This window comes from Lissotriton helveticus, chromosome 1_1, assembly GCF_964261635.1.
Source record: "Lissotriton helveticus chromosome 1_1, aLisHel1.1, whole genome shotgun sequence".
Classification (NCBI taxonomy): Eukaryota; Metazoa; Chordata; class Amphibia; order Caudata; family Salamandridae; genus Lissotriton; species Lissotriton helveticus.
Window position 1 is genome coordinate 1,241,137,765 of NC_136057.1, and position 19,429 is coordinate 1,241,157,193.

The 19,429-nt window shown below is 43.1% G+C and overlaps 1 protein-coding gene across 3 annotated transcripts in view; it reads right to left on the reverse strand.

Moving 5' to 3' along the window:
* Window positions 1-19,429, reverse strand: part of TRMU (tRNA mitochondrial 2-thiouridylase) — a 314,142-nt gene that overhangs the window by 153,025 nt on the left and 141,688 nt on the right. For 2 of the 3 annotated variants that reach the window (XM_078679799.1, XM_078679789.1), the window contains exons 2-3: window positions 13,844-14,009; window positions 7,932-8,038 (exon numbers count right to left, since the gene is read on the reverse strand). In XM_078679799.1, coding sequence (XP_078535925.1) covers window positions 7,932-8,038; window positions 13,844-13,986 — 250 coding nt within the window. In that variant the 5' untranslated portion in view covers window positions 13,987-14,009. Of the gene's footprint in view, window positions 1-7,931; window positions 8,039-13,843; window positions 14,010-19,429 lie in introns of those variants that run through there. The other variant, XM_078679808.1, reaches the window with a different exon arrangement.

Consider the following 19,429-nt stretch of genomic DNA (forward strand, 5'->3'; position numbering starts at 1 on the left):
ACTTGTAACTCCTTCTCCCTTGAAATACGATCTTATGTGACCTATGGGGGATTCGGGAAAAACGGAAAACCTGGCTGTTTAGACAAGCTTATGAACAACTCTGACAGGAGCCTCCGTCTACCCCAGAACCAAGAGACCGTTTGACGTACATGCGCTTAACAAATGCTCTTTAACATTACAGGTTTTTCTTTTTATATGTGCATGAATCTAAACCATCTCTTCTGTTGTTGGAAACCATTGGACAGCACCTAGTGGTGCGGCAAGGGTGTCATATACCTTCTTAGCCACAACTGGGCGCCAAATAGTGCTGTAGTAATACAGGGTCTGCCCCAGATGCAGCACCTTGCTCAATTTACATTCATCTTGAAAGAATGTCCACACCATAGTTTAAGTCTGGACTTCCACATATCTTGCTTTCTCTGAATGATGCTGAGGGATGTCATGTTTTAGTGCCTGTTGAGGCAAGAGTCAAATCTGGCACTGACTTGCAGAGCTTTCTCAAAGCAGTAAACAGAACTCATTTAACCCCTTTGCTGCGGCTGCGATTTCGCTGCAGTGCGGCACTTCCACAAGCTGGGAGGGGCCGCGGCCGACGGCAGCACTAGCGAGGTAGTGCTCCCGTCGGCCGTTGGCAGACGGGAGCACGCAAGGGGTTAATATACTCCTCCTGTTTCCTGAAGTGCTGGCCTGGTCAGTGGGACAGTGAGTCTCCAGATTTGTAATTAGATTTTTTCCAGAACTTTAAGGGGAGCTGAAAGTACATATTCAACAATAGAGAAAGAAGCTTTGGCAATTTGGTGGGGAGTGCAACATTTTAGGAACTTTTGTGAGGAAACGAATATATTCTTAGGACATATCAAAAACTGCTGTTGGATCTCTTCATCACAAAATGGAGTGGAAGAGCTACTTCGTGCGTTGCCAAATGGCAATACAGATTGCAAGAGTTTTATTACAAATTGGAATATGTAGCAGGGGCCCAAGTATTATGGGGCTGATTGTCTGTCAAGATTACACCTGGACTAGAGTGAAGAATGTGACTAAACACTGAATGAGCTTGAGATGGAATGTGCTGTGTGTTCAGTAGATGACACCATGAAAGGGGCTGTATCAGAGCAGAAGTGGCTGAAGGCAGTGTAAGACGACAAGGAGCTTGAGGATGTGGCAAACTTTGTTGCGATACATTGGCCCAACAATACAGATACCCCTGCCGAATTGATTCCTTACAGGAGATGGGAGAGGAATTGTTCGCTGTTGGAGGTACTATGCGCAGAGGTGGAAAAATTGGTAGTCCTGGGAAGCATGTGCAGGAAAGTTATGGATTTAGCCCATGAAGGTCATCTTAGGATTCATGCTACGAAGCGTGGAGTAAGGGAGGATTTTTGATGGCCCAGGGTGGACAAAGCTATTTAACATTATGTCTGGGAATGTTGCAGGTGTGTCCTTAGTGACAAATCGCAAGTGACTTGTCCCTTCCCGGTCGACCCAATCATGGTTAAAAACAAACCTTGGTGTAAGCTGGTATTAATTGTTGCTGGATCTTTGGGAGCTGCTGGTAGCTCACCAAAGTATGCTCTAGTTTTAGTAGACTACATGACTAAGTGGCATGGAGTGAAGTTTGTGGACAACTAATTCAGGAGTAGTCACTAAATTCTTCAGGCAAGTATTCTTTAGAGAGGGGTTCCCTGAAAACATGATGACCAATATTGGCACGCAGCTTGTATCCCGGGAAATGGAAAATTTTCTGACCAAATATGGCATAAAACATATTCTTACTTCATTATACCATCCCCGTACTAACGGTTTAGTCGAAAGTGTGAAACAAGTCATTAAGGACCAGTTGCAACTGGCTACTATCAATAGGTTGCATTGGAAGGAGGTGTTTGAGGATATGTAATGGGCCGTGAGAACAACTCCTCACATAAGCACTGGGATATCCCAGTTTACATTACTAAGAGGTAGGATTGCAGGGTCCAAGCTGAACAAAGATTTGATTTCCAGAAAAGCTACTGACTTGGAATAAATGTTAGAAGTAGTGAATGTGACAACTGCGGTACAGAAGAAATGTAGTACTACGGATAATCAACATACAACCTCAGATTGGGGACTGGGTGAGAATAAAGAGGCCTGGTTTTGTTTGCAAGGGTTTGTCATGGTTTTCTGCGCCTATTCGTGTGAAGGGAGTGAAAGATCACGTGGTAGTATCAGAAAATGGCAAAACGTGACACAAGTGTTTGGTCTCAGTGGTGTCTGAATCCAAAGCTGTAAGATCAAGTCTTGTGAAGTTTAAGGATTATACCATGTACTAACCATATTTGTATTTCCATCAAGACTAAGATCAAGTCCTGTGAAATTTAAGGATTATACCATGCATTAACCATATTTTTATTTAGTTCAGTTTACCTACGTATATGTTGTGATTCAGCTGTTAGTATCCTGGAACTCATGGTATTTACTGCATATTATTTTCTTCATATTACATTGTATTGTTTGTACATTTTGTTTTCTTCAAACTGTTAATTCTTTTAATTTTTTGTGAAGGTATTGGGTGTGATGGGTTATGTGCTGGGGTGGAGGTGGAGGTGGATTGGTATGTAATGGAATATGGGTATCCGGAGTTCCCTGCGTGGAACTCAATGGGGGGGTTCTTTTGGCAGTTGCTGCTGGGCGTTGGAGCCGATATGAAAATAAAACATTTGCTCCTTACAGCCGTGTCCAGAGCCTCCTTTCCAGGGCACAAGTCGCAACAAAAGAAGTGGGGGGGACGCTGTCACCGGAAGTGACGTCACGTCAGGAAGTAACGTCACGAAAGGTGCCGAGCTCCTCATCCTAGAGAGGCCAAAGAGTGAAGTCCAGCTGTTTGGCGGGGGGGGCGGTGTCCCCCCCCGGTAAAATAAGTGGGGGGGACGCCGTCCACCCGTGTGGTACCCCGACTCGAGCCCTGCTCCTTTCAGAAAACCAGCCAACAAATAGCTAGGGAGCACGGTTGTCCTTTCTTTTTTTATTAATTGACCACAACAGGAGAAACCCATAGACCAGTTGAAACATGGGTAAATTATAGTAACATACAACAATGTCTCAATAGGGAATAGTAACACGATTGATTTAGAAAATTAAATGAATTATGCATTAAAAATGTGTTATTTGTGATAAGCAGAAGTCTCCAATATGCATGTCAATTTTTAGTCCTACAGCTCTGTTGTTATTTTGAAGATTCGCTTAATGGAACAATATGCACATCAGGTGGCACTAAATGAGGAGGGGGGAAAATAGTAGCCCCTTCAGTATGCGTCTTTCTTGTTAGAGTTGTGGTCATACTGTGACCGCGCTCTGGACAACGGCGGTAAGAGGCATCATATAGTTTAGCAAGTCTCTTAAGAAGATTTATTTACAACATGGTAAAGGGAGCTGATTAGGGTCTATATCCCGTCTTCTTTTTAGTCATACTGAGGATAGAAGCAACATTAGAAGGATAACAGTGGCTCCAATTGGATGGTCTCATGTTGGTGGTGTTGATGAGTGTTACACCACATTGAAGACACTGGAAGTGAGCAGTATATGTTTTGGAAGGATTAGAGGTTTGAAGGGGATAAGATATAGTGAGTGAATACATGTTTTCAATGATTTTAGATTTAGAACTAGGAGATACCATACACAATGGACAGAACTCATGGAATAACTTTGAGGTGAATAGTATAAGCGTAATGGAACGATTAGAGGTTTAATTAGATAGTATTTAGGGAATTGATATGTGTTTTGAATTATTTTAGATTCCAAAAGATGGGTTGCAATATAGAATGAATATAAGTCGCAGAGTGATCCCTACTGTTCAGTGGTTGGTTGTTAAAGGGTTAGCTTGTAGCAGTATTCAGATCACCTACAGTGTTTATTAACACTATCACGCCACATGTGGGTTTTTTAAATATGAGACGAGCGGCCAATAAACATGTGATGATGTGACTGAGTCAACTTAATATTGGGAGATTATGAGTTTCTCTTCCCAATAAGTGTGATTTTTTTATTTCCCCATATTCGGATATCGTAGGCAACTTGGTGAGCAACTGCAGAAGAATGCTTTAGTAAAAGATTATTCGAATGGCACAAGAGCATAGTGATGGTGTGGTGAATATGAAGCATGATGGTATGTCATGGAATGTATACGGATACCCGGTAAATTCCTAATCTCCTAAATTAAGATGGGGCAGTTTGGTTAGCAAATAAAGTTTAAGAAACCTTGAAATGTAAGGTGGTGTTTGTGTGCCAATATTTGGCTGATGAATGAGACATATGCAAAATGAATGATAATATATTAGTAACTGATATAGTTTAGAAAACTGAACAAAAATAGGGGAAGGTAGGAAAAAGAGTTATGGTCTTGGGTCCATCAGTTTTTTTTTTTTGTTTGTTTTTTAACCTTTATTTATGAATGCGAGCAATTACAGGCAGAGGCCTACAACCACCTGGCCGGCCACTAAGGAAGTCATAATAATAGCAAAGCAATAATAAAAAACGTAGCAGCACAAGACCAGGAGGACCCGTAAAGGCAGGAAGAACGTAGGAGCAAGCATGTGTGTAGGCAGTCAGGAGTAATGAAGGTTCGTTTTCAAATCTTTAAATCACAGGATCACTATCAAGCAATCGTTCCAGGTCCTGTAGGTAGTCCGCACAAAGGGAGAGGTCAACAAGCAACCCGAATTCAATAGGGAAAAAGGGCTACGCGAACAAATCAAGAGGAGTCCTAACACAGTTACATATCATAGCACACCAGCGCCCCATCCCTCAAGACCGAAAACACTGCAGAGACCCTAAGGAACGGTAATACAGAAAAAGAAAAAGAAAAAAAGGGCCATAGAACCAAGGAAGAAACAGAGAGCAAGAAAGAAAAATCCCCCCCCCAACCCCGCACCCTGCACCCCTGCAGAAGGCTACGGCCTACCCCCCCCCAGCAGTGTACCTGTCGCCCTAAATAAGAGACCCGAAATGTAGTAAGTTAGGAAAGAAGAAAGAAAGAAAGCGGAGGAGGAGAAAAATCAGTAAGTCAGCACCCAATCATCCATCCCCGGAGCCCAGAACCACAAAGTCTACACAGAAGCGAGAGCAGTGGCAGTCAAAACAGATCGCGCCCCCCGTAGTCACCAGGTAAACCAACACCATCAATCAATGAAGCAGACTCAGCCCTGTCCCGTGCGCTCGATTGCACCAGCTGAGTACATCCAACCAGCCACCATGATGATGAATGTGGGCGACAAGGAGTGGCCAGTGGGTTGTTTTCCGACATCCGCCGTAAGCAACAGTGTGCTGTGAAGGGCGTCAAATGAAAGCTCCACGAACGGCACCAGTCCCCAATACCTAGCGACAGCCGATAGTTCCGTTGTCATCGCGGGAGACTGGCCCTCCAAAGCCGCCACATCCACTGGGAAGAACTCAGCAGACCGCTCAAGTGTAGGGTGTGGCATAATGTCCTGAGCGCGCGGATAGTCAAGCAAGGCGAGTCCGGTTACGGGAGTAATGGCCTCCAATTTGCGTCTCAGATCGCGAGCACTGCAGATCATGGCGCCACGAAGGGCACCGAGGGCAATCAGTACATCCCGGACCCCTGGCGACGTCCCATGAGCACAGTCCACGACGCTCATCCCTTCCATAGGTTCTACAGCAGGCTCCGCCATGTTAGTCAGGGTGTCACTGACCCACACATCTGATCGGGCATCCTCTCGCCCCCCATCAGAGCACAAGTGAGTCACAATTGCGAAGGTGGCAAACTCCATGATGCTTACAGAAAAGGACACGAAGGTAGCCTCAGCGGTGTCAGGGTCTCAATCACACACCAGTGCCCCCAAGTCTCAAAACACCGACCCCTCGGCGAACAAAATGGCGCTCAGACTTACTTCGGGAGAAATGCAGGGAACGGCCGAGCCATGCACAGACGAAAAGTCCCAAATGAGGTGTAATCCCCCGGTTCCTCAATGCGCTACCGGCCCTCAACCCACTAGGTGGACCGGAGATCGCAGCAAGAGGCAAACGATGCGGGCGGATCACTCCGGGCAGCCGGCTCCTCCGCGTCACAGGCAATCACCACCAGGATAGTGGGGGCCGGCCGTTCCTCGCACGCAAAACCCCGGATCAGCAGCTACGGAGGGCCTGATAGGAGGCGAGAGCATTTCTCCGGATCTACGGCTGATGGAGAGTTCGGGAGCACATCACCGAGCACCGCCACACTTCCCCTCCATAGGAATGCGGCTCGGGGTCAGGATAGGATGCAGGATCAGTGCACAAAGCAACAAGGTCGGCGGAGCCGAGTGCCTAGGCGGCCATCTCGGTCTCCGGCTTGGCTCCTCCCCGGGTCCATCAGTTTTGATAATGTTGCATTTAATTTTAAATTGGAATTTAGTTTCAGTAGGATTTGTTGTATTTGGAAAGAAGAATAGTGTTGTTACATATGTGTGATGTAATGTTTTTATTTGTAGATCTGGTATTTATATGTACAATATAAGATCAAAAATATTTTGATGAGAAGGAAAATAATTCAAAAGTATGGAAGATGGTAGTTTCAAATACTTATTACAGTGAGACACAGACTAAGAATATCCGCATACTCCATTAACACTGATCAATTGCATATAGAAAATTGATGTATCTACAGTGACCTTGATCAATGGAAATGTATTCATTTCAAAAGTTGATGTATGACCTTGATTTTTATATTTTTTTCTACTTGTCGGGAGAATTGATTTAGGTGTTTTTAGACAAATGAGTCTGAAAACGCTTGTTGTCAGAGGGTGGTAGGTCAGTCCTCTGGTAGTGGGGAAGTCATTCTACAATGAGGTAAAAAAAATTGCAAACTGAAGTAGATTTGTCAGCCCAACTAGAACTCTGCAAGTGCTTGCTTGGCCAAATGTCAATACTGACAAAGGGCAAGATTAAACAATAGTTTGCTATTCTAGGGCTCTTGTTGGCCAAAAGGTTTATTCTTACACACTGGCTTCAGATCCACAATCAAAATGTGTAAAACTGGCTCAAGAATGTGTCAAAATGGAACCTGACACAGTAAACCGCAGAATTATGTCCATTGTGTCGTGTTTGCTGTGCAGCACACAAAAGCTCACAAGGCAGTCAGTGTGATAATAATGCACTTATAAGCATTGCAAGCACTACCCTGCCAATACCCCTATGTTGTAATATAAATTAATAAGACCATCCTTAAAAAAAGAGTGAAAAGTTTCAAGTATTGATGGGAAGACATTTAAGGTAAATAGGAGATTTGCGTCATCTTTAATTCTAGGTGTCTTAGCATTATTAGATTAAGACTGAAATCAACACATGGTACCTGCCCTTTGGAGTCAAACTAAAATGTCATTGATTCATAAAAGAAAAACTGAACGCGTTCTACATACCAGCCCATCACATACATCAATTTAATTATTATACATTTTATTGATATATATATATTTAAAAAAAATGAAGAAGCATTACAGTTTTCTTCAATACTGGTTGTGTGTCCATGATATTCCCTAAGCCCAAACAAAGATTGTTTGTGTCAGGGCAAAACCATTCATACCCTTGACACATTCGGATATTGAGGTAGACATTACAACACAGACAAGAAAGATCCTCCTATCATGAGATGGGGCTCTGGAGCCAGAGCGATGCTTAAAGGTCAGGCGCATGGTCAAAGAGAAGGTCCAGAGGCAGATTAATGAAGAATCATGGGTTAAAGGGGCACTCAATGTTGGGTGAAATACAAGCCCCAGAAGAAGTTCAGGTGGAACCAAGAGCTCCTAGGGGACTAGGGTTTTAGTAAAATACAGGTCTTAATTGGCCAAGAGCAGAAAAGTTTGAGCACAGCATTTCTTTCAGCTACTCCTTCAATTGGCAATGGGTGAGTATAAGGCATATACGTTCAACAAGTGTACCATTTATCAAAACAGTATGCTTACCTAAAGACTCCAGTGCATGGCGAAAGAAGTAATTGAACTTAATATGTTTGTTACACACTATGTCTGGATTAGGGGTTCTTCCTCTTTCATATTCATTAAGTAAATAGCTGCAATAAAGGGGAGAACAAGGTAAGAAGTCATATCCATAATTCTATTTATCTACATTTTTATGGTACCTGGCCACTGCTCTGAAGAGACTATTGAAAGCACAATGTGTAGAAACCATGGGTGCTGTAATACACTAATGGATTTTATGGTAAAATAGGGTGCACCAATTTCAGGTGAATACATTTTGGTGAGCCTTGCATGTCAAAGAGTACATATTTAATAGTATGGCATCACTGCCAAGATCGAAATCTGGTTGCTTGATAATGCACAAAGTCCCTTTCCCCAGGTGACACGTCAGAAGAAAATGCTGAAAACCATGCTACGAGATGGTGCAATCTACACCAGAGTTTCACAGGGTAATCATCTAACAAATCAATGGTTTTACAGGCATTTAAAATAATCTGGCTAAGCATGCGAAATGTTTCAGACACCACATTCTCAGGACTTAGGCAGAAGTGCTATTCCTCTGGTTAGAGAGATATTATAGGGTCTCAGAGGTAGGTTATATTGATCTCACCGACTCAAATTTGAAGCAGTATCTGCACTTATAATATCATAAAAAATCTATCAATGTAAATAATAAAATGCCTCTACTTCTGCAAAGGACAGAGAGCAGCAAGAAAATGATGTAAGGGTTAAGAATATGACTTCATAACGTCATCAATAAGCGTCTAAAATCAACAAGTTGTAACTCAAAATTCATTTTGAAACATTTTGCAAAAGTCATCAAGAATATCATCTTGTCGTAGTAAGAATATACACTCAGTTCATCGACTCAAACATCGGCTTGCATTTTCATGTCCCGCAAATACCATCTTCCATTTTTAGTAAATAAATACATTTCTCGCTTATGACCAGCTGTCATTTTCTTAAAATACAATATTTGAATCCTCCAATATTAATGTAACATTTTTAATAAATAAGCACAATAGCTTTCAAATACCCACATGCCATTTTCAGCAAATAATATCAATTTGTGCAAAGGTTACTGATTTAATTTAATAAATGAATGTATGTTCATCATCACCATTAAGGCCCTAATTACGGCATTGTATCGGAAAGGAAACCGACCGACTGGTAGTGGGCGGATCCACCCGACGAATTTGGATGCAACCGCCCCTAAGGTGGTCGTAAACATTCATTTCTCCTTTGTGGCTTGTGCAGCGGCCGGAAAAGGGCAGCGGCACAATCTGTATTAGAAAAATGGATGTTTACAAACATCCATGCACCGTGTGCCAAGCACCATGTGGTGCCACGCATGCGGACTATGGATTTTTAGCCTCTTAGATTGCACCAACTGTGAAATCATGCAGCTTGATGATATAGCATTATTAACTACAAACAAGGCAGAGACATTAGGTTTTAAACCTAAAGCAGCTTTGGAAATTTACGATTTGATACAGGAGACCAGACTGTTCACCCCACAAAAAACCACTACTGCACAATTATTACGTCAATTTGAATATATGAGTAAAAAAGAAATCAACCAAAGGATGCATGCCACCACCCTGATCCATTACCATAAAAATCAACAGATACCCAGAGGCCTAAGAATAGCCCTTAAACCTATGCTATGCAAGAACAGTAAGAAGTTCATTGAACGTTGGTATCAGATCCTCAACAAGTGTTCTTTAGATCTGATCTTATTGATCGTAGAAGAACTATCTAAAGTACTAACAGAATAAGAAGAAGAGATTAAAACTTTACAAACAGAGATAAATAAAGTACCGGATCTACAAAAAACACTTGAAGATATTAATTTGAAATTAGAAAAATATGCGAAAGAAGTTAATGACAGAAAAGTGAGGAAATATCGTAGAGACACACTGGACTATAAGTTAGAGGAGGTATATACATGGGCCGAAATCTACACCCAAAAACAATGGCAACAGAAACCCAACCAGCAACAGACTAAAAAAACCTCTAACATAACTTCTTCTCAAGAGAGTATGGTTTCAGATTCAGAGATATCTCAATCAAGGGTACCCATCAGCAAAACTAAAGAATCAATAAGTAAACCAACAACAAGTGGTTCTAACACACAGGCTTTTTTAGAGATAAGTCCGGCAGCAAATGCCCCACCACTAACAGAACAATCAGGAGAGGTGGTAGAAACAGATCGAAGCATAGCAGAAAGGACAAGGAGCCAGATGTCAAAAACGAACTAATTGTGAATATTTCTTCAAAAAATCTAACCAAAACAGAAACTAAAGTATTGAATAAAGGTATGACATTTGTGCCTACATATCGTTCCAATCCAGCCGAGACGGATATTGCCCTATTCAAATTCTTTAGAACGCTGGGATTAAGATATTTCTTTAAAGATGCACCACATACTTCATCAACAACAACATGGGATAAAGATTTCAAACCTAAGAGCTCATTTTGTGCCCTTTTCACTCACAAAACCATAGAAGCCTTCGAACGTTCAGTACTTTCAGAAATACAATCTATGAAGTTTGTTAAACCGAGGAAAAGTAATTTGTTATCTAGTGAATGGAATACATTGAAAAACTTGAGTCAGAACACAAAGTTAACATTTCAAAAAGCAGATAAAGGAGGAGCCCTTGTGGTAATGGACACTGAATTTTATATGCAAAATGTGAATGACTATGTTAACAACACAGACATCTATCTTCCACTTGCTACGGATCCCACGATTGAATATCAGTTGATGTTAAACAAGATCATTGAACATGCGTTCGAAATGAACTGGATCACGGGAAAAACGAAACAATTTTTTGTCACCAAATACCCCAGAAGACCAAAATTTTATATGATGCCCAAAATTCACAAGAGTTGAACTAATCCTCCATTCAGACCCATAGTCTCGGCATGTGGGTAAATTTCAGAACCTATTGGCAAGTTTATTGATACATTTTTGCAACCCATTGTACAAGGCTGCAGTACGTATCTGAAAGATACTACGGCATTTTTGAAACTTTTGAAAAGCATTCAATTGGAGAAAGATCAAACATATTTACTTTGCACAATCGATGTAACAGCGTTGTACACATCAATCCCTCACAATGAGGGCATTGAAGCATTGGAGTGGGTCTTATTAAAAAGCACTTCGGAAGATCAACAAAAAATTCTGATTTTGGAACTGATGCAATTTTCTCTTTACAGCAGCTACTTTGAATGGGATGGTAAATTTTACAATAAAAGTAGTGGTACATCCATGGGCTTTGGGGGTGCCCCCTCATGTGCTAATATTTTCATGAATAGGTTCGAGACAGACTACATATTAGAAAATCCAAGCTGGACGGAGCGTTTGATAACATACAAAAGGTATATTGACGACCTATTTCTGATATGGAAAGGTACTTCTCAACAATTGGAACAGAATATTGCAACTCTAAACACCTGCAATCCAAGGATTAAATGTACCCATACCATTGATGAAGAAACAATATCATTTCTGGATGTACAAGTAAATATTCATGAGAATAAGATCATCACCAGAGTTCATATTAAACCCACCGACAAAAATTCATCATTGTTATTTCAAAGCTTTCATCCTGATTCGCTAAAGAAACATCTTCCCACATCTCAATTCATCAGAATTAAACGCATCACTTCTGAAGAAGAAGATTTGAAAAGTGCATTAGAAATACAGACCAATAAATATGGTCAAAGAGGCTATCCTAATGATGTGTTAAACATAGCTTTAAAAACAGTAGCAAACCAATCTCGTGAAAAATTGATGGAAGAGCAAACTAAAACATCAGACACAAAAACTGTTTGTATAATGAAATACTCGAGTGATGCTTCCAGAATCAAAGCAATCATTAATAAACATTGGAAACTTATCCAGCTAGAACCTGATCTAGCTGGATTATACAATGAGAGAGTAACATATGCTTTTCAACGTTCAAGAAATATCAAAGAAATATTGAGTACTAACAAAGAAATTGCCATTCAACATCGAGGGATGTTAAAATGTCACAACTGCACACATTGTGGAAACGTTATTGAGAGCCAAACAGTTACACATCCCACCAAGGGATTTCAAATTGAACTCAAACACACAAGTACCTGTGATACGATGAACTGTATTTACATGATTAAATGTCCATGTGGCAAGGTCTACGTAGGCCAGACTGAAAGAAAAGTGAAGACACGCATAACGGAACATAAAAGTAACATCCGTTTAAAAAACACTAAATCTATAATTGCGACACATTGGATGGAAAACAACCATCAAATTTCACAACTAAGATTCTTAGTTCTGGAAAAGCTCACAACACGCCGAGACCAGGATCCCACAAAACAAAGACTGAGGAATGAATTTTTTTGGATTAAGAAATTAAACTCCGCCCACCCGATGGGGCTTAATGATCGTATTGAACACTCATGTTTTTTATGAAAAACTGTACATATTACTGCATGTGTTTAAGGAAAACTGGGTCTCACGTAAAACGTGGCTAAAAAATGTTATTGGGACTGATTCAAAATCATTGTGCAAATAGTGTTTTGGATTTATTCTGTTGTCATATTATTTTCATATTGTAGACTTGTAGAATAGCATAACATGATGATAATGCTACCGAACTTTATTGACAACATTATGTTCGCTTCACTAGGAAGTGGGTCTGTACCCCCGTCACATGACACTGGTACTCGAAGCTAAATCACGCTGATTGGTACTTGTGCCGATCACGTGATTTAAAGCCTGGTTTTAGTTAGGAGCTAGATTCTGGCGCGAAAAACAGACAAACCACTGAGTCTAGAGAGACAGGAATGGAGATCTGCTGATCCAGACGTAAGTGTTGCTATTGATACACTGCTGCGCGTAAAGGTTTTTTCTTTAAACTGTGCATCGACTAATGTTGTCTAATCACTCTAAGTACACAGCGTCTGAAATGATTGTTGAATAAAGTGTTGAGCAGGTCATGCACTTTATTAGTACGTTCAGTATCAGGAGTAACTAAGTCACTCATGAAGCTGGTAGCGTTTGAACGGTTATGTGTTAAATCGTTTGAGTATTACGGTTATATTGCAGTACATCTTGTTTATGTAAAAAGGTCGGTGAACCTAATGGTCCTGTTTTTCATTTCATTACAGACCCCTGACGAAGGGTCAATTTGTTTGGATGACCCGAAATGCATTGGGTGTTGATAAGCTGATGATAAAATGGAAATATGATGTTTAATTGACATGATTATGAGATGAAATAATCAACGAAAAGTGGAGCTAAAAGGAAATATATGACTAAGGATTAAAAGTGAATAAAAGTAATTACACACGTGAAGAATCCCATTTTGGTTCATGTATTAAATAGCGCGCCTATTGACAAGAAGGTTTTCCTCCTTGTGACACCATTTGAGTCACAGATGGACAGGCACCCTACTAGGGGCCCCCCAAAGTCAGTTTCCGACAGCCATTCAATAGCGGTTGGACCACCATTGAAAGGCTGCCTGAAAGAGAAATTGTAATCCCTACGGCAGTGCCTGAGCAGGCACCGTCCAATTGTAGGGTATCACTTTCCAACCGCTGCCACGATGGGCTCCTTGGGCCCGTCGCTAAAGCAGCGGTAGGTCCCTCCACCCCCTGCCTACAACCACTGTATCATAATCCAGCAGTCGGACTGCATAGCTAGATGTCGGTCAGTCGGACCATAACCGACAGGCTGTTGGTTGTGGTCTGACCGACATCAAATTGAGGGCCTTAGTCATCATTATGCTAGTGATTATCATCAAGTCATGGATTCTTACAAGTCTGTGTTTCACAAGCAGGAGTCATATATTTTGAAATAGGTTTGTTCCATAGTTATAACACGTAAATGAAAACAATGCAACTACCTAAAAACATCATGCCAGTATTCTTTAATATATGAAACCTGATGAAAGGGTATGTCGAGCTTCTGACAAACATGGTAAGCGTCGTCACAGTCCTTGTCAGCAGTGCACACCCCGTGCTCATCCACCAGATCCCAGTTCTTCATGAACACTCCAATCACCTCATAACCTACGGCGGGAAGGGGATATTTCCAAACTTTATTAAGAAAATCAGATGATTTTGACTTTAGTCAAATCACCATTTTACATCATGCCACAGTTATATTTACATGTTTATTTTCTTTGCATATGTATACAACATTAACATTGATAATCATAAATGTATTATACTTTAAACTACATCAATAATCAGAATTAAGAAGTATAAATGAAACTTAATAAGTCAAGAATTGCGAGTACTCGCGTTGGCATCTCCAGTCCTACAGGGCACACGTTTATTACATGCCAAGTTGGCCACATATTTTGAAGAGTTCCTAAGGTAAATAACAAAACAAGCATTGTCAAGACCAACAGGTTCAGTTTTTGTATAGTGCAGGCACACAAAGTCAAACAACATATGGACAACCATACAGCATGGTTAAAGACCAAAAACGTACAGACACCCATTTCCACAAAGCCCACAGACAGAGATGCATCCCTGCATACACAACCATGCATGCATCAGTGTACAAAGATCAACAGTCATAAATAATCCTTATCTTAGGGATGCATGGGCTAAGTAATCCCAAGGTTACTGTAACGTTTTTTTGGGCTGCTGATACTGAAATAAAGGAGACAGAATAGCATAATCCTCCACTATAGTCATCTATCAAACTGAAACTTTCCTCAAAGTTAGGAAATTGTACATTATTTATAAAACTGACAAATCTTCTTTATAAATTGATTCATAATTTTTAATAAGGTAGGTGTGTGTTATCCTACAGATTAAAAACAAGCAGTATAATACATGGTATTTTATGTTGCCATCCTATAGATCAACCAAACTTTCGGGATGGGAATCTCCTCTGCACAGTATACAGTTTTGTTCCCCTGCCCCAAGTGCCAGACTGGGAGTATCTGATATCCTGACTTTTGATTTTCACCCTAGCCTCTTACTAATCTAGTGTGCGCACAGAGGCCTAGACCTGTATCTTGACATGAGTGAGGTCTTGGCCTCACCTTGTGATTTCCAGGGGAATACCCAGTGTACCCTAATTTTACTGACTGCAGGTTTAGCATGTAGAGAGGTGGTGGCAGCATACCATGTTTTGTGAATCTATAGCTGTAACCAGACCTTTATGTATGTGTCACTGAAGTAGAGGTCTACCAGTCCACTTGTGTAAATTACAGCTCCTGTGCACTACTCTACATGATGGTGTTAACTTCCCAAGTGTATGTAGTGCATGTTTGAGTAAGGGGCCTGCATTGCACATGCATTGAGTCTATGAGTCAGCCAGAGTAATGGAGCTCTGTGGATTCCATTTTGGAAGACTCCGGCCTATTCCCATGTACAGGATGGAAATTAGATTGTTCTGTACCTGGCCCTCTCAGATGCCCACTTGTGGAAAATTAGTACGTTTTGGTGAACATTATCTGCGCCATCTTGCCCCTTCCCCTAATGCCACCCTTTTGTCGTGCGCGCCCGCCATTTTTTTAAGATGCCCCGATCAGAACGAACCCTTTCGCATGCCGCTGGCCCCTGACATAGCCCTTCGCCTTCACTAAGCCTGCGCGCTGACCACCCCCCCCCCCCTGCTTGCACCTGCCTTGAGTCGTAAACCCCTCTTCGGCGCTGCTCTGCCCCAGGCCCTCATCCTGTTCCCAGCGCGACACCTCCCCGCCTCCCTTTCATGATCTCCGGCCCTTAGATGCAAACCCCCATTTTCCCTGTGTGCCCGTTTTGTCTTCCCCGTTCCCAGGCCGACACCCAGCTCTGCCGATACCATTCCTTGCCCCTCCCCGTACAATAGGAAGCTTCCCCCATCAAAGGATCCCCGGGTTGATCAAAGCCCCCACTCCATGAGATCCGATCAAACCCCCCACATTCCGTGAATCGGCGGAATATCCAGCTGCGTGATACTCATCACCTGTTATGACTAGGGTGGGGATTTCAACTGTAAATGTGTGTGGGAACGGGCCCCAAAGGGGGATTCCGGGTATGTCTTTCCGTATATCAAAGCTTTGTCACATGTATGTAAACTGTAATAAAAACCATAAACACTGTATATAAGGGGCCAGGCCTCAAACGTAAGCGAGAGCACCTCAGAACGTTACCTTCTGTCCGTTTCGTTGTGTTCTCCTCCGGAGAGAATAAAAAAAACCTTGTTTCCTGCTTTCCAGTCTCCAGCGCCTGCCTCGATTAAATAACTAGAGGGTCACAGAGGCAATACTGCCGGGCAAATATCGATTGTCCCCGACCCGAATAAGGTTTTTACAATTGGCGTCCCAAGCGTGGGGCCCATCAGCGACTCGTGGATCCAGTGGGAGAGGTCCCGACGACAGAGTGAACGACTGCAACGATCGGGAGAGCTCTTGCCCAATAGACCCTCGTCTGGCAGCCGATCATCCGAACTTCACTAGTTCCGAACAGACCTCTCTCGAGTGATCTACGGTCCTGACTGGGAACCATCAGGAGTGCCGTGAGAAATACGAGAAAAAGAGGACGATCGGGCGCTGGATTCGGAAGACAAGAAACTGTCCATGCGGTCCGGGTAAGGTCGTGTTACCACGACAAGTTGCGAAAAATTTGCTTGATTGTTTGTTTGTTCAAAAATACTAGTATTGCTCTGTTTATTTTTATTTGGAGATTCACTGTCTGCAAACGGAGAAACAACAGGCTCTCTCTCTCTTTGCAAGCAGTGGAGGATAGGTAGGGTAGCAGCCGTGCTTATTCTTTTCTCCCCCACTCAATAATTGCTTGAAACTGAACTGTTGTTCGCAAAACTATTGTTTCCTGGAGATTCCCTGTCTGCAAGCAGGGAAGAGACCACCCTTTTTGCAGATAGTGAAAAGGGTAGGTAACGCAGATCTTTGCGGACCTACTCATTCTCCCCATTGTTATTTATTGGTCGTTTGGTTTTTATATTTTTTTTCGATCCATGAGGTATTCACTGCCTGCAAACAACGTTGAATAGAAATATTCTGTACGGTCTTTGCACCTAGTGATAAGATAGGCAGTGCTGACTTTTTAGTCCCTCGTTACGAGCCGCCATGTCTGTCTTCTCCCCACTGATAAATAGCCTGTTTAGTCCGGACCGCGTATTAGAGGTGGACCATATAGCTCCATTAGAAGGCACCCCTAATAAGGACATGTTCATAAACTATGGGTTAGTCACCATAGCTTATAATAAATTATGGCACAGGTATACCGAAGAGAGTCAAGACAAACAGTGGCCACTGACAGGATCCTTTGACCTTGATAAAATAGAAACGTTAGAAATAGCCCTTCGAAATAATAAAACAACGCCAATTATGCTCGACAGTCTCGGTATGTGGCGCAGAGAGGCTACGAAACGACAGAGAAAAGACGAGGACAAACCAAGTAGAGAAATATACCGACAGGACAACCCCAGGACACCGCTACCCACAACTTATCCCCCGACACTATGCAAAGGACGACCAGACTTAGGGTCAGACCAATGCGCTTTTTGTAGGTATGTCGGACACTGGAAAGCCCAATGCCCGACTCTACTGAGCGTGAGTAAAGGCAAAGGGCCGACAGGAACGATAGACCGGCAGTACGGGAAAAAGCGCGAGACAAAGAAGAACCCGACTTACATAGACAGACCAGACAGAACCACCACGTTTGATTATGCCCGATGGCACAGATTTCGCCAGGAAAATCTCAGCGGCATGCTCAAGTTCTCCTAGGTCGGGCAATGTCAAGGCGGGAACCCAGCCTCGTTTCAAATTCACAGACAGAAAGAGATAATTATGACCAATAACTGTTTTATATTCGTCTTGGGTCTTTGTATGTCGTACTTGTACTGTCCCCCGTCTGAGTTTGTGTGTATGTGATGTACAAATCTGCGTCATCCCTCTACCCGTGTTTCCGTGTTACTCGACCTCTGTTAGCAGAAACTTAGCATAAAAGCAACCTGGAAAGAAAGAAATGGTAAAACAAAATCCGTAGACCATTAATGAACTTGAACTTTTAATTTAACACAACAAACAAGGAATAATAACGATAAACTGTAGAAAATGAAAGTCAAACAGAACATTCGCCCCCCCCCCCTTCTGGAACCCTCCAAAGTAGGGCAGGGTTACGGCTACGCCCAACCAACGGCAACCCATATAAGGCGAGCCCGGCCGCCAACTCTTGGTCAGGAAATCTTAACGTATGGGGGAGCCGGAGGAGAGGCAGGAGCCCGCAGCCTGGGCATTTGCAGGTAGTCCCGCCACATGTCTCCTTGGCCGGCCGCAACGGGCCTGGAAAGACTAAGGTAGTCCCGCCACATGTCCAGAGGAGAACGAGGCACCTCTTCCTTTTCTCTTCCGTCACAGCCGCAGCAGTCCTGGACGGCGGGATGTCCTGCACGTACCTCCACAACAACTTGTCCAAGTTGGGCTGGGAGGGAGAGGCGACGCGGACGAGCCTCTCCCACCTCCACCGATAGGAGGTTTCCCAGCCCCCGGCCCGACGCCGAACACCCCCAGTCAGGCGATGGTGCCAATACTTCCACAGCACCGAACGTACAATGGTGGCACCCCAGTACTTGCGCAGCACCGAACGTACAATGGTGGCACCCCAGTACTTGCGCAGCACCGAACGTACAATGGTGGCACTTGGGGAACACCGGATGTGGAGAGGCCTTCATGCGGGGCGATGAAAAGGAGCGGCATGGAGTACACCGGGAGAAGGAGACGATGCGAACGAGTCTCCCTTGCCCCCAGGTGGGGGCATCACAGCCGCACCCCAGCCGAACGTCCCGCTTTCACAAAACAGGGACCTCTTCCTTTCACTCCGAAGGGTCTCTTCCACTCTTGCAAACTCGACGAGAGTGGCCCCTGTAGGGCCTCAAAATGGCGTCTGGGTCCGCTGGAAGGTGGGCCCCGGCCGCTAGAGTAACTTTGATCAGCAATATGACTCGAACATTTGCCCCCGGGAGCACGAGCCCCCATCTCCGACAGCATCTCCGCAGCCTTGAAGATCATACAAAGGTCCCCGGCGGAACCTTCGGCCTTTGCAGGTTTCCGGTAAGGGACGGCTGCCTTGATCGCCAACGAAACAAACATGACATTGCCACTCCTTCTGTTAGCATGAATTCTAGAACTGCCGAAAAGGACTCTGGTCCAAACTGCCAGTAATGGGAAACATTTCCCCTGATGCTGCTTCCGGACTGAGCCGGCCCCGCCCAAAATGGCGCTGGTATCAATCGGAACTTACGAACACCTCGTGGTGTTCCTTCGCACTAATATAGACTTGATGTTCTGAGATTTTATATGATCCTTTGTACACTTGGCTAGAAAAGACAAGGAGAACTCACTCGACGAACAGTATGAAAGGATCCCCGTTACAAATGTTGATTACAAATGTACAATGTATTATATTTTTATAACTGATGTAAACCTCATTTACGACGCTCACGTACGGTATGCATATAGGAAATC